This window comes from Nannobrachium achirus, assembly GCF_963921795.1.
Source record: "Nannobrachium achirus genome assembly, chromosome: 23".
Taxonomy (NCBI): domain Eukaryota; kingdom Metazoa; phylum Chordata; class Actinopteri; order Myctophiformes; family Myctophidae; genus Nannobrachium; species Nannobrachium achirus.
Window position 1 is genome coordinate 35,042,319 of NC_137830.1, and position 16,586 is coordinate 35,058,904.

Consider the following 16,586-nt stretch of genomic DNA (forward strand, 5'->3'; position numbering starts at 1 on the left):
GCCACACTGTGAGCTTGTATATCTGCTATTTTTCAATGGTTAAAGCACAACATAATGCATAATGCGTTCCCATTCATGGGGGGCCCACAGTCAATCATTGTACCCAGGGCCCAGAATTTGGTGTGACACCCCTGATGATTGGTACAGGAACAAACAGACAGGTATAATGGAATATAATAATGAAAAATAGTATGGAAAAGGACCAAAACCTGCGCAGAGAAAAGACAGGAGTAGAGAGAAAACACCAGTCTCAGCTGAGAGGAACAGAGCAGAAGTTCAGCCAACACACAGAAGCAGCCAAGGAGGAGCAGCGGTGTAAAGTAACTAAAGTATATTTACTCAAGTACTGTACTTAAGTACAATTTTGAGGTATTTCTTTTACTTTACTGGAGTATTTCAGATTGTCAGTCCTTTTACTTCTACTCCACTACATCTCAGTGGCAAATATTGCAGTTTTACTCCACTACAAATACTTGAAAACGCTAGTGAGTTTGATCATTATTACAAAACATACATTACGCATTTCAGCCCTATATATACATTTCGGCCATTTGAAAACAGATCTACAAGCTCACAATGCATTTGAAAACTTTTAAGTACATTTTTACACCGATACTTTTGTACTTTTACTCAAGTAAAGTTTTGAATTCCAGACTTTTAACAAGAGTATTTATTTTCTACATTGCAGTATTGATACTTTTACTTGAATAAAAAAACACAGCCTGGCAGGCCACTTGTATTGGCTGACCACACCAAAGAGTTTTCAGCCAGAGGTCAGACAGTGACACTTGAATGGTCAACAACATCTCCCAGTCCCAGCCGCCTCTGCCACCTTGGGAGTGAAAATGACTTCCAATTCTTTTTGTCATCTTTATCATTATATTAGGGGTGCGTTCGGAAACCCGCACCGGGTGTGTGCTCAGTGTAGTGAGTGCAGTGGGCGTGACGTTGGAGAGTGCGTTCAGTGTGGCTTATTTAAGAACGACCAGTTTTAAGAGGCAGCTGAGCGCTTTTTCACTCTGAACTCTGAAGGTAAACTTTCTGAAAGCAGCAGTTGCGAAGTATGCTAACGTAACGTTGATATTATATTATAATATAATGAAATAAATAACATTGAGTTTATAATGTATTGGATACATAATAAAAGTATAATTAAAAATACATTTATTTGGATGCATCCTGCACCAAATATACAACATATTATGCAAGTTTGAGCCAATAAAAAAATATATTTTTATTATGCGATTAATCGCATAATCGAGACATGGCCATGAAAACCAACCAATAAGAACACCGCACTGCCGCACCACACCGTCAAACCCCATCTTATGAGTAGGGTTGGTGAGTGCGTGCACTCAGCACACTGGTGCGCCGCGCACTGGATTTCCGAACGACAACGCACCAAGTGCACCGAATAAACGAACGACAACATGGCACACCAGTGCATTGAGTGCGCATTTCCGAACGCACCCTAAATCTCTCAACCGATCTGGTCTGTGTTTATTTCTTTATACACACGAAATACACAGCTTTAGTGAAACAGGGGTGTGACCCCTTGGGATGGTGTTTTCCTCTGGTGTTTCAGTCCGAGTGTATCAAAGGGTGCGTTCGGAAATGCGCAACGGGTGTGTGCTTAGTGTAGTGAGTGCCTAAACCTAACCCTAATCCTAACCTCAGTAAAACTATGCCTAACCCTAACCCTAACCTTAACCTCAGTAAAACTATGCCTAAACCTAACCATAACCCCTAACCCTAACCACAAACGGGGCGCATTTACGAACGCACCCTTTGATACACTCGGACTGAATCACCAGCAGAAAACACTCTCCTGTGACCCCTTGTGGCATGTTCTTCAACTGCTAAAGAAGGAGAACCAAGTCATGTATTCTCATATACAGTAACTGAGATAATGGAGAAACAAGATCATATTGTGAGGGACCGAAGAGACATGAAACTGCAATCCAATGAGGGAACCAGATATAAGACATACCAAGCCATCAAACCAGATTATCTGTTCATCCACTATATACAATAAACTGCAGTACACCTTACATTGAGGACTATTTGGGGATAACATTTACAGTTGTCCTCTCAGACTGCATGTGTAAAATGGGAAGGTGGAGTCGCATTATCGCATACCACCTGAACAGCTTACATATCAATGTGAGACTGGTATACAAAATGAACAGCACATACTGGTGTGTCCAATGACACAAGACATCAGAGGGAAATATGGACTTGAATGTAATGATCTGAGCTCACTCTTTGTGGGCACTAACAGAGAAACGTTGCGTATGCTGCATGCCCGCCTGTCACTTTTGGAGCAACAGAAAGCTCTGGTTGTATGAGTAAAGGGATTTTGTGTTGTTCATTATTTATTTATTATTTAATGTATTGTCATTTGTACTTTTTAAAGTTTTTATTAAAGGGTTTTTGATTATTGTTTGGACACAATCTTTTATACAATTGTGTCAATAAAGTAAACAAAACGGGGCACATAAAAACAACATGTTAACACTTCCTAGTGTGATCATAATACCTGAATCTGATCATGTTTTTGGGGGGGGGGGGGGTCACGGCTACAAGGTTTCTACACAGCATCCTCTAGCCACATATGGCACCCTGGCCTCTACGGGAAGACAGCACAGCTTTTGTTACCCGTTTCTGCTGACCTTGCTACGATGGCGTAAGTTGCTTCATTAACTACCATCATGAATATGTCACAGGGAGCATGTGCTGATTCTAGTTTGTTATCACTTTAGAACAGTCTGCGATGTGTAGTCTACTGGATGGAGCACTTGTTCATGCAATAGTTGGTCAGGGTAGTGTCGCCGCTCTCAGTCGCTGAGCGTGGAGCAGCACATTTCATAATCAGGCAGAATTGACCTTCCATACTCACGTGCTGCTGAGAGAACAGACAGAAGGAATGTCAGTCCTCAGGATTATCCTAACAATGTGTCCTTGCAGAATCTGTATTTAAAGGAGTAGTTCACCCCCAAAATGACTTTTTTTCTATTGATTACTCACACCTCACGGAGACTTGAGTTCAATAATACTTTTAGTTTTTTGTCTCATTCCTAAAATAATAATCTGATTACAATAAATGTACCCCCATTGATTCTAGATGTCGGGTCCCCATCCGGAATCAATGGGAGTACATTTACTACAATCACATTTTTGTGAAAGCAAAAACAAATATTGAACCCAAGGTCCCAAGTCTCCATGAGGTGAGTAATCAATAGGAAAAAAAAGCCATTTTGGGGGTGAACTACTCCTTTAAGCTGTCTCAACATCCAGATTGTGTCAGACTCCTTCCAAGACAACTGGACCCTGTCCACATTTCCTTCTCTCTTTCTACTCTTTACTCTTATGATCTGAGCTCACTCTTTGTGGGCACTAACAGAGAAACTTTGCGTATGCTGCATGCCTGCCTGTCACTTTTGGAGCAACAGAAAGCTCTGGTTGTATGAGTCAAGGGATTTTGTGTTGTTTATAATTTATTTATTATTTAATGTAATGTCATTTGTACTTTTTAAAGTTTTTATTAAAGGGTTTTCGATTATTGTTTGGACACAATGTTTTATACAATTGTGTCAATGGGGACTGCCCATAAGTCCGAAGGTTCATTGGTCCGAAGGTTCATTAGTCCGAATTTAGTTAGGGTTACTGAGGTTAGGGTTAGGGTTAGAGTTAGGCATAGTATTCTTAACAAATTCGGACTAATGAACCTTCGGACTAATGAACCTTCGGACCAATGCCATGGCACCGTGTCAATAAAGTAAACAAAACTGGCCACATAAAAACAACATGTTAACACTTCCTAGTGTAATCATAATACCTGATCATGTTTTTTTTTGGGGGGGGGGTCACGGCTACAAGGTTTTTCTACACAGCATCCTCTAGCCACATATGGCACCCTGGCCTCTACGGGAAGACAGCACAGCTTTTGTTACCCGTTTCTGCTGACCTTGCTACGATGGCGTAAGTTGCTTCATTAACTACCATCATAAATATGTCACAGGGAGTATGTGCTGATTCTAGTTTGTTATCACTTTAGAACAGTCTGCGATGTGTAGTCTACTGGATGCTGAGACCGTTAAATCATAATGACATTAGATACAGTAACACAGAACACATTGTTTTCACGGTTTGTTTTGGTAGCTCAAAAACATCCCCATCTTCCAAAACAGATGGTAGATGGGGAAGCAAAATAAGTATAGAATAAGTTCTTTGTCTTGACAAACATACATGGGTCTAGGGATGGGACGATATGAACATTTCATATTACGATTATTGTGACAAAAGAAATCACGATTTACGATACCATTATCCTGGGGCGAACATCTGCCAAAAAATAGAAGATCTATAAGCTCACAACGTGTCGCATTGTGAGCATGTAGATCGGCTATTTTTTGGCAAAAACATTTGACAGAGAATGAAAAAAGACTGTATATTATTAGTACCTTTTACCAGTTATAGAGGGTTTAAGTGGTACCGGATAATATACAGCTCGGCAAATAAAAGGTGAATTGATCCCAGTGCATGACGGAGGACGATATCACAATAAATTAAGTGTTCTTTATCACGATAAACAATAATATCGCCTATCGTCCCATCCCTACATGGGTCACCACATGATCAGAGCTAAAGGCCCAAGGGTCATAGGTCACAAATCCCTCAGGTCAGAGTAAAAGCTTTCTTTGGCTCGGGCTGTCAAGAATATGTCAAGATATAGCAGTCATTACAATTGGTTGAGAATCTAGCTCAGGAGCAGATTTATATCGGGATGTACAGTAGTTATGATAGCAGAGACAGGAGAGAGGGAATGCAACGGAAATACAATTCATATTCCTTTTTAGGCTATTGATTTATCGATTGTTGAGTTATCAATTATATATTTAGCATTCATCTTACTTTGGTTTTTCACAGGACAGTGTAACTTGTTTTTTTCCCCCAGGTTAATCAACCAGCACTCGTGCCATATAAATAGAAGTCTACAGCACAGTAAAAAAACAACAACATTGGTGTAAAGTAACTAAGTAGATTTACTTAAGTAGCCTACTGTACTTATACTGTACAAAGGAGATTTTCAGGTATTTGTACTTTACTTGTGTCGTTGTGAGTAAATGAGAAGATCTCTCTCTCTCTCTCTCTCTCTCTCTCTCTCTCTCTCTCTCTCTCCTCTCTCTCTCTCTCTCTCTCTCTCTCTCTCTCTCTCTCTCTCTCTCTCTCTCTCTCTCTCTCTCTCTCTCTCTCTCTCTACGCAATCTACGACTCGCTGTGCAGCTGTGTCACTGTCAAGTTGACCTAGGCTAGGCTCGCCTCTCAGAGAACTTCAAAAGAAGTTAACGACCGTCAATTAAGCAGCTGCATGCGCTGCTCTGCTCTCCTGCCAGTGAGGCACAAGTAACTTCACATGGCTGCCATGTTTGAAAGATAGGGTTGGTATGGGGGTTAAACATGCAATTTCGCGATCGCGATCATGCCTAGTACATTGTTGGAGGTCCAAAAAGTTTTTTTGAAAAAAAAAATATAAAAAAAAAAAAAAAAAAAAAAAGGATTTTTTTTTTTTTTTTTTTTTTTATACCCTTGGGGGGGCGGGGGGGTTTTCTGGCCGGGCGGGGCGCCTGGCCTGTAAAGTGCTGCAGGAAACCCTGATATATATATAAATATACATACATACATATACCGGTATATATATATATGACTGTATGTTTATGTGTCTGAATGTAATGTCCTAACACGGGAAGTACATGAGTATGATAATATGTCATATGAGTCTAGTACACCCTCAATGTACTGTGTAGTTATGAAGCAGCAGGCCCATACAGCAAAGTCAAGTACAGTAGCTATTCCCCTGCGGCAGACCCAGACATCAAGACGACAAGTTATATGAGGTGTTGAAGTTTCTTGTATCAGGCGTCAGTATTTTGGCAAGGGCAGAGACTATGGCCTCGGCATATAGCAGTGGGCCTTCCATTCTCAGTCGATAAGAATGGAACACTTGTTCATGCAATAGTTGGTCAGGGTAGTGTCGCCGCTCTCAGTCGCTGAGTGTGGAGCAGCACATTTCATAATCAGGCAGAATTGACCTTCCATACTCACGTGCTGCTGAGAGAACAGACAGAAGGAATGTCAGTCCCCAGAATTATCCTAACAATGTGTATGTGTCCTTGCAGAATCTGTATTTAAAGGAGTAGTTCACCCCCAAAATGACTTTTTTTCTATTGATTACTCACACCTCACGGAGACTTGAGTTCAATAATATTTTTAGTTTTTTGTCGCATTCCTAAAATAATAATCTGATTACAATAAATGTAACCCCATTGATACCTGGATGTCGGGTCCCCATCCGGAATCAATGGGGGTACATTTACTACAATCACATTTTTGTCTTAGGAATGTGACAAAAAGCAAAAACAAATATCAAACCCAAGTCTCCATGAGGTGAGTAATCAATAGAAAAAAAAGGTCATGTTGGGGGTGAACTACTCCTTTAAGCTGTCTCAACATCCAGATTGTGTCAGACTCCTTCCAAGACAACTGGACCCTGTCCACATTTCCTTCCCTCTTTCTACTCTTTACTCTTATTTTCTCATCGTTATATTCCTCATTACATAGGAATTCTTGTCATATTATCATCTTTTGTATTGAATAAATCTTCTAAAATGTACATTAGTATTTACTCTTCATTCTGTTCAATTTCCACAACAGGGAATAAAGTGTGGAGAGGCACAAACCTATACCAGTAAGTAGGTCACTTATCTCCACAAATAGGGCAAACATTTTTTATTCCAAAAACTTCCTGATCCATGTTAATGACATGAGTGTAGACATACTGTGTAGTGATTTTCGTGATTGGAGGGTCAAAACTGTAGGAGCAGTGGCCAAAAATGTGTTTTAAAATTCGGCCTGTAGGTGGCGCTAGAAGAGGGCCATGTGAGAAATGAGGGGTGGGGTGTCCGCGTTGCCTTGGCGGACGAATAGGTACTGGCCCCGGCTCTCCCGGACGCTCCTAGCCCGAGTTACGGCATTTTATGTGAGCTGCAGTGGCAGGGGGTCCTCCACTGGGGGCGCCACCACTTTTGCATCCGTTCTGGAGCAGCAGGAGTGGGTGGTCCCCAGGAATTCCCCGTGAGCAGCTCCGTTGGGGTGGTCATTTGGTAATTTTTGCACATGTGCTCATTTTTTACACTTGGGGGTCCCCGAGGGAGCTGGGGGTCCCTGGAGCTCCGGGGGTCCTTGGAGGTTGTAGTTTGGCAGGTAAGGAGTGTGTGTGCAAAATCTGGCATGGATCGGGGCAACGGTTGCGGAGATATGAGCAGGGCAAAAGTGTGACGTGTGTGACGGAGTGACGGAGTGACTGACTGACTGACTGACTGACTGACTGACTGACGGACACCTCGAGCAGCTTTCTGTAGTAAGTGCGACCTACGGTCGCAATAATAGCGAAATCCTAGGTGACCTGCTGGGCCTTCAAAGAAAGCCAGTGAGGCCTTTTGAGCCCAGGCCTCTCAACACACAGGGTGTCTACCCTGACTAAAGTCGAGATTTCAAATCCGTCCGCCGAGTGCCTTTCCCGACTTGAGTCGGGATATAACGTTTCCTATTGTTAACGGTAGCGTGCGGTCTGTGGAGATGTAGTCATCCGGAAATGAAAACCTCAGTTTACTGCAATGGATTGCTGTGAAGGAAAATGGATTTATCTCGTAATCTATCTCCAGATCATGTTCTTGTTTAAAACAAGCCCTTCTCTACGGACCATAACAAAAGTACAGATGGCAGCGGTTGTAATTTTTCTCTTCTGGGTGAAAAAAATACGACCATAGCGATGAGCAAAAGTAATCGGATAACATTTGGACCGGTGGTGCGTTCAAGGAACCTCGGAAATAAGGTTAAAACACTGATAAACCCTGGCACTGGCTACTGAATTAATTATATACCCGGCAATAGATGTGTTAAGTATTAGCATATAATCAGCTTAAAACCTGGTTGAGTAAATGTTCTGTGCATTCAAAGTTCAAGAGGCTCTCACAGAAGTTTACATGCAACCAAAACACAGATGGAAAGTTTGGCAAAAAACAAAGTTCTTGGAAGTGTTATTGGGATATGGTCTGAAGGATTCAAACGGACACAGCCAAATAGGGACAGTAGCAGTACCAAACAGCGATAGCCGGGAAAGGCTGGAAAAATAGCCAAATAAGCTGTTTACCATTAAAAAAAAAGAGTAAGGAGACAGGAGAAGATGAACAGCGACAGCGGCAAGCAGTAAAGCTGGTTGCGTTTTTCGGGCCGAATATCGGAGTGAATTTCGGATCACACAAATAAAAAAATCAACCTCACGTTGTGTCAGTCACGTTTGCACACTGCCGCCCGTTTCGCGCACCACTCAGTCCCTTGCTCTCTCTATCTCCCTCTCTCTCCTTGTCCTGAAAAACGCATTTCGCAACGAAAAACGCAGCAGTGTGCAACCACCTTAACAGTCCCAGTGTAAAAATGGAACATTCTAGATGAGAAAGAGATTCTGGGCATACATGACAGATGTATTATGGAGTCAACAAAGGTCACCAGCAGTGCCAGTTACTATCCGCTAGGGAAGACCTTGAAGAAGAAGGAGTAGGCGAAGGCGGCGGGGGCTGGCAGAATATCACAGAGCCGTTTATCTTCTCATGTGGGAAACAGGTAGCAGTTTACTGAACCATTACAGACTTCAATAATCCTCAAAGACAACATGTTTATTTCCATGTTTGTTTCAAGAGTTCAACTTGACCTATGAAAGAGTGGACAAATAAGGTACTTTCCAGTGGCTGCTGCCACCGGAAAGTAGGGATCAGCACCCAGGGGGTCAGCACCCAGGGGGTCCCTGGTGGCCGCCCCACCACCGGGGGGGCGGCCACCAGGGACACTCTGGAAGACAGAGTGACATGTGGTTCTACATCTCGGATACAAATATTCTACTTTTATTCCACTACATTTAATTGAAAACTTAGTTGAAGTTACTATAGTCATGTGGAGTGGAGCAGCACATAGCTTGTAGATCTGCTAGATTCGCTTATTTTTTCATTTGCTTTTTCCAGCGCTGCTGAGGTCCGTGGGGGTCCGTGGTGGGCCCCGGTGGTGGGGCGGCCACCAGGGACCCCCTGGGTGCTGGTCCCTGCCTACTTTTGTGTACTTTTGTGTAGTTTGCGGTAGTTTTGTGTACTTTTGGGTAGTTTGGGGTAGTTTTGTGTACTTTTGGGTACTTTTGGGTATACTTTTGGGTAGTTTGGGGAGGTTTTGTGTACTTTGGGGTAGTTTTGTGTACTTTTGGGTATACTTTTGGGTAGTTTGGGGTAGTTTTGTGTACTTTTGGGTATACTTTAGGGTACTTTTGGGTACTTTGGGGTATACTTTTGGGTAGTTTTGTGTACTTTTGGGTATTGTGGTGCAATTAGTAGGACCCATTTTAGGTGGGCGACTTCATGACATGAAATAAATGCAAATATAAAACTGGCATCAGTCTCAACACTTTATCACTTCAACTTTGACTTGTGTGCGTATGTACTCGTGTGTGCGTGCGACCGTGAGTGCATGTCTCAGTTACCTCCTTCCTGTAGGTCCTGCAGAGGCCAGAGCACGGTGTAGGCCAGCTCTCCCTGTATGTAATAGAAGGGAGCCATGCCACAGCTGGGCTGGTCAGAGTGCTGTACCTGGGAGCCAAACTCATCCATGATGTACCAGACTGGCACCTTCTCCTCTGCCGACTGGATCCACAGTGGAGGGGGATGAATTCGAGTGAATCAGGCTTTTCATTATGAATTTCAGTTTATTTGAACATTATCACATGATGGAACCAATGATGAGAGAAACAATTCTCTATCTGTTCTGTCCTTTCTTTGAGGGCAAGCTATAGCCACAAAACCACGGACAATGACAATGTCATGGCCACCGAGGGTAGCACATACAGTAACAACAAACACACTAAGTAAGGGTTGTAGGTTTTGCATTGACTGATTCTACAGCACCAACTTTTCAGTACACATTTTGCAGCGTTTCAGATATAGCTCTATAGCTGCTTAATTGTGACTATCAGAACCGTCACAGCTTGTCCGTGGCTGGACGGGTAACGCCTGACACTGTGGTACCCCCTAACACATCACTGTGACATCACAGGTGACATCACAGTGATGTCAGATACTCAGAGCAGGGATCTCCATATATGGGCATAAACAGGTGACATCACAGTGATGTCTGATACTCAGAGCAGGGATCTCCATATATGGGCATAAAGGGGATTGTATGTATGATGTCAGATGCCATAGATGTCATAGGACTTTCACATAACGAATAACTGAGTAAGCATGTTTGGGTTCTCACAGCAATATCTCCATATACAGTACATTGATCTCCATATATGGGTACCAGGGGTCTCCATATATGGGTAACTAGTCCAATATACATCACTGGATAGATTTGATGTGACAGATCCAATTTGTAGCCATGTTGCACTCATTATTTTGCCTATTGTTAAGCCTTAAATTGCAATTATAACTGTATAGATTTCTCACCCCTTGGGACAGGTGATAGGTCTGGTTGTACTTCCACATGTCCTCCAGCACAAGGTCCACTGTATCGGGGTCAGGGACCTCTCCATGAAAGTCTATCCCCATAAGGGAAGCCATTCTAGGCAGAAGCCCGGGGATTTGCTCCAGCTGCTTGCGAGCATTTTCCACACGATAGGTCCATGCATGGTCTACCAGGAACACACTGGAAAGGTTAGAAGATGCATTCAGAACTTTATATTCATCTCTGATCCTGTTCATAGACTAAATACAGTAAATCACCTAGTCCTAGATCATGGATCCCTAACCTGGCGTCCGGACCCTTGCCATTCGCTGGGGGTCCGCGAAGCCAGGCCTCACGCAGATAGCTCATAATGATATTATCACTATGCTAAATCTTGACAGCAGTGCTTTGTATCTACCGTTTTTGAATGGGATGAGAGATTAAATGCATCCATTCCATGCGTATGATAATGTCATAAGTCATATGATGTATGATAATACAGGTACATGTATGATAATAAGTAAATATCCCCATTATGCAAGTAGGCCTATAAAGACAGTACAATTGTGGTTAATAATATTGTTATTGTATAACTGTACATCTGTACTTTTTGCAAACTGTTAATAAAGTAATCATTCAATCAATCAATTCATATATTCATTGGTGATAAATGTATATTCATTAGCGATATACAGTACAGAAATGTATTGATAGACTATGTAACCCTAACCCTTCTCTCTTTTATTGGCTCTTGACACCCAAGTATTTGTTTATTGCTCTCACTGTTGTTGCTAGCCCACTCACTAACAAATTGTTGCTGATGTGCTCTCTCTTTTATTGGCTCTTGACACCCAAGTATTTGTTTATTGCTCTCACTGCTGTTGCTAGCCCACTCACTAACAAATTGTTGCTGATGTGCCTTGCTTGCCTCTAAACTAAAAATAACCCCACTACTACTGTGACAGCTAAAAGAAACAGGTGGAGAATGTCTGCTGACTGTACTCAATGTGAGCCGAACAAAATGAAGCTTTAGACTTCTGATGGGATATAAAGAGGGGAGACACAACTCTGACTTACAGCTAAGTGATGACATTACGTGTGCATCCCGCATCAAAAACTCATTCAAGTCGCCCAGGGACTCATTCATGTCATGGTCCTGGAGTCCCGGGGATGCACCCCTCCATTGGAGTCCATGTTAAAATAATTTACTTCTTCTACTTAAGTTGCTATATTAGTTTAGATAGTTTAATTCGTTTTTTAATGTATTGTGTAAGATAAACACAGTAAAGATTTATTATCAGTTAAACCTGGAACAGCTAAAAACTATTTTCACTAGTGGTTCTCAAAGTGGGGTCCTGGGTCCTTGAGGGAGTTCCAGGGGGTCCCCAGATAAATGATAGTTAGGAACCAAATATAACTTTATGGGTCTGTAACTCGGTGAACAAATGGAACCAAATGGACCTGTTCCATTTGTACTCTAGTATTTTAACATTTAATATAAATTGGGGTCCCAGTGATATAAATATAATTAAATGGGTGTCTGTAGCCTAGTGTATTTAGAAATCCTAGTTCTAAGTTCAAACATTAGCCAAATTGTAAAATAAATATAAGAAATAGGCAAACATTTTGAAAATAGCCGATCTACAAGCTCACAGCGCTCGAAAACATTGTATTGAGGACTCATAAAACTTTTCTGGGACCCATTTGAATAACCACCTGTGGGTCCCGGGACCCATTACATTGAAAACCTAGTAACATCACTGCAGCTTGTTCAGCTGTAAATAAAATATTTGCCAACATTTGACATTTTTGGGGCCCCCAAAGCCCAAAGGCTGTTCATGTTTATTCAGCTTTCAGCATGATCAAGTTAAACGGTGCCATTAAAAATACAGAATTATTTTACTGATTACAATATACAACAGTTGAGGATCTAAAATTTGCAGTTATCCATCATAAAAATAAAAATAAGTAAATGCCCTATCGTCTAAACCATCTGATTATTTTGGGCATCTTTTTCGGGGGCAGTTCTCCATTCCTAAACCTGCCATTCCTACCCACTGCCATTCCTACTGAGGTTAGGGTTAGGGTTTGGATGGCAGTGCGTAGGAATGGCAGGTTTAGGAATGGAAATGTGCTTTTTCAGCACCTTTTTCTCCATTTAGAAAGGAGTGTAGGAGAAACAGGAACCTGAGAAAATGTGAACGACACGCAACACAGGTCTCCAGCCGGAACGGGAATGGGGATGATGTGATAATGTAGACTACCCACTATCCAGTCAACACCTGCATGTCCAACTTCACGTTACGTTTGATCTTTACACAATCGGACACTTATATATTCCACATAGGCAGCCATAGCTGAATGGTCCCCGACACTTTTTAGCCCGTGACCCAAAAGAGAAACTAGATGTTTGCCCGGGACCCAAACTAGTGAAAACAGCACATCTACAAGCTCATAACGTGTCGTTTTTTGAAATATTACAAAAAATAAAGTAGGAAACAAAAAAACTAAAAATTAAGGGACCCAGTGTTTGGGAACCAATGACATAAGCCCTTACTGCTCCCCGGGTCTTGACCGCTCATAATAGTGATGGGAGAACAAAATGCATGCATGTGTGCAAATGTACAGTGATGACCATTCCCCTTGTTATGGTAACCCATGTGAACCTGGTATCCATATTTACCCAACACCAGGTGGTATCGTCACAACTCTTCAGCAGCTCTTACACTGTAGCACTTGTGTTTGTGAAAACTTGTTTAACCACTTAATTCTTTAAAAAAAAAATAACCAGTCCACAAGGCGACTTAGGCCCTACTCGTTTCAAAAGTATTTATTTATTTATAAATGTATTATTCTTTAATATTCAGTCTACAAGCTCACAACGTGTGGCAATGCATTGTGATAATGTAGATCTGCTATTTTTGGGGAAACATTTTTGATAAATGGTATGGCCAAAATAGGGACATAGATTGTATAGGTCCATTATCAATGTTAACCTTTCTATGCTGACAAAATTAGCAGGACAGATCTCCGACTCATATTACCACTTTCATATAAAGACACGATTATAATGAAGTGAAGATAACAGGGGTCAACAACCCCCCAAAATACTATTTTGTTTTAAAAAGGACCAGGTCACGGTGCCCAAGCCATGTCTGCATGCGAGTTGTTTTTAAAGCTCTAGCGCCCTCACCTGGTTGGGTCTGATGCATGTAGCCCACTCTCCCGTGTGACCACCACTTTACAGGACACCACAGGCACAGCCTCACCCTGGTCCTCCTCTCCATCACTGTCTGGCTGGACTTGCATGATTCCAAACACCTCCCCAGCATCATAGATCTATTAAGAGACACAAGAGTTCACCCATTAGATGCTTTGAGGTCTACAAAGCAGCGGTGTAAAGTAATTGCGAGGTATTTGTACTTTACTTGAGTATTTCCAATTTCTAATAATTTTACTTCTACGCCACTACATCTTGGATCCAAATAATTGTACTTTTACTCCACTATAATTAGCTGAAAACTTCAGTTACTAGTTACTTATTTTGATTATTAGGGTATTACTACAACACATATACATTAACCACTTAAGCCTTCAGCCATATACATTTCTGCCATAAAAAAAAATTAAAATAACTTAACTTGTAAAAGCGTATTTCTACATTGCAGTAATTGACACTTTTGCTTAAATAACTACTTTTTTTTTAGTACTTTTTCCCACCACTGTCTGCACTAGCCATAAATTATAACTTCCAGCAGAGATCGCTAATATTCGGACGTTGTGTCTATTAGCGATCTCTGCTGGAAGTTATAATTTATGGCTATGTCTGCACTACAGCCACGCATCGTCAGGCTTTCTGCCTGGTGTCTATTTACTTTTCAAAGCTCGTATCCGGTCTATGGTCCGCCTACGATATCCGGTAATTTCCCAGTCCCCTACACAAACACTTTCCGTATCCCCTCTAATCCGGATATGGCAAAACTGCAGAGCAAAATTACAACTTTTTAAAGGCAACACAGGCTGCAGGCTAGCATGGAATTAGCCCTGAATACAGGACTCTCATATACATGAGAGTCCTGGTGCCGCCTCAACATGAGGAGTAGTGGGCAATCGAGCCCTTAACGGTTTGCGCTAGGAACGTCAGATTTCAAAAATAAAGTGCTTACCTAAGCCAACTTTGCTAACAATTTGACGCCGCACAACGTTCATTACACGCCGCTTCCGGATTGTTGAATAAAAAGCATTTTTGTCCGAAATTATTTTGCTTAACATAGGACGTCCGCCTCTAGTGGACAGTCGCGTCATCTCCGGTTGATCATTGTAGTGAACGGAGATGATGCGATGACGCGACTGTCCACTAGAGGCGGACGTCCTATGTTAAGCAAAATAATTTCGGACAAAAATGCGTTTTATTCAACAACCGGGGAGCGGCGTGTAATGAACGTTGTGCGGCGTCAAATCGTTAGCAAAGTTGGCTTGGGTAAGCAGTTTATTTTTTAAATCTGACGTTCCTAGCTCAAACCGTTAAGGGCTCGATTGCCCACTACTCCTCATGTTGAGGCGGCACCAGGACTCTCATGTATATGAGAGTCCTGTATTCAGGGATAGCGTGGAATCAGACTATTTTGAGTTCATTTTATTATTGTTATTATTAGTAGAAGTACAGCCGAGTACAGCCGGCCAATCGCGACGGTCGGGGGCGTGGTCTGGGAGCAAAAACGGGGAGGCGGGGGTAGCGGGGGGCGATCGGCCACACATGTTCCGGTAGACGCATGCACGCTTTCATGATAGCAAGTTAGCCAGACAGAATGCACACAGACCTCGTTTACTATTTTATAGTAGAGACTCTTCCAGTAAATCGGAGGTACTCTAGAAGCCTGCAGTGAAGCGACGTGCAGAGCCAGGAACGCGTTAAACTCCTCGTCCTCTTCTCCATTCATAACGGCAGCAGAGTTTGTTGTCATCATTCTCAGCTGAATGTTTTCACGTGTGGACAAGGAGGAAGTGTGTGTGGCTGTCAGCTGTGTGCGCACTGCACTATGGGGGATTTAATTAAAGGACCCGGGTTCTATGGTTGAGGCTTTAGATATAACACACAATTCATAATGATAATCATCATAATAAAAAATACAATAGGGATCAATCAAATCAATTCACATGAATCATATAGTCATAATTACAAATTCATATGCTGTAAAAAATAGACCTATAAATGGACCTACAGCTACAGTATGTACTGGTATTTGCTTGGCAAACTTAGAAACCTGTAAAACCAATCACACAGAACAAAGACAGATGTTGAGGGAGGGGGGAAGAAAGCATATCCAACCCAGCCCATGTGCACCATCTCATAAGATGAATGAATTAAGCAAGGAACCCCTGTTCTCGGAAGCAGTGTTCTTCCGAGAACAGGTCTCCTTTCTCCGGCATGTCAGGTAGGTCTTTTTGGCCTCCTGGTGGCGCTATAATAGGCCAATGTGAAAAGGGTGCAACGTGGTGCCCTCGTTGTTCACAAAAATGTGTTATGTGTTACCTGCTGGTGGCACTATAACAGGCCAATGTGAGCAGAGATGGGCAGTATTTGAAATACATGTATTTGAAATACTTTTTTGTATTTTGTAATTTGTATTTGGCTGGGACGGAAAAAATTTGATGTAATTTGTATCAAAATACTTTCAGGTCTAGTATTTTCTGTATTTGAAATACAAAATACTTTTTATGTAATTTAATTCTCAAATGGACACATTTTAAACATTCACAAAGGTTTAAACTGTAGGGGGAAAGACACATTTTCTTTCAATCTAATTTGCTGTTGGTTTGTGTGTGTGTGATACAGCCATAGCACAATTGACTTTGGTTTGCTTCAAATGTATCGTGCATTATGATTACAATTTCGAATTACTTGCGCGCAAGTACTGCGTTCATCTGCGTATGTATGTAGGTTGGTAGGTAGGTAGCTGTGTGTGTTTAAGCATGTAGCACAATAAGGGACCAGCATTTCTGGCAATGTCATCAAACAGCCAATGAGGGACCAGCATTCC

At 41.9% G+C, this 16,586-nt stretch overlaps 1 protein-coding gene across 1 annotated transcript in view; it reads right to left on the minus strand.

The window, feature by feature from the left end:
• ttll12 (tubulin tyrosine ligase-like family, member 12) overlaps positions 1 to 15,526 on the minus strand; it is a 46,238-nt gene extending 30,712 nt beyond the window's left edge. Inside the window, exons 1-4 of the mRNA XM_080754055.1 lie at positions 15,366 to 15,526; positions 13,739 to 13,884; positions 10,548 to 10,746; positions 9,584 to 9,743 (exon numbers count right to left, since the gene is read on the minus strand). Of these exons, the coding sequence (XP_080610181.1) occupies positions 9,584 to 9,743; positions 10,548 to 10,746; positions 13,739 to 13,884; positions 15,366 to 15,512 (652 nt within the window). The 5' untranslated portion in view covers positions 15,513 to 15,526. The remainder of the gene's footprint in view (positions 1 to 9,583; positions 9,744 to 10,547; positions 10,747 to 13,738; positions 13,885 to 15,365) is intronic.
• Between the last annotated feature and the right edge of the window lie 1,060 nt (positions 15,527 to 16,586).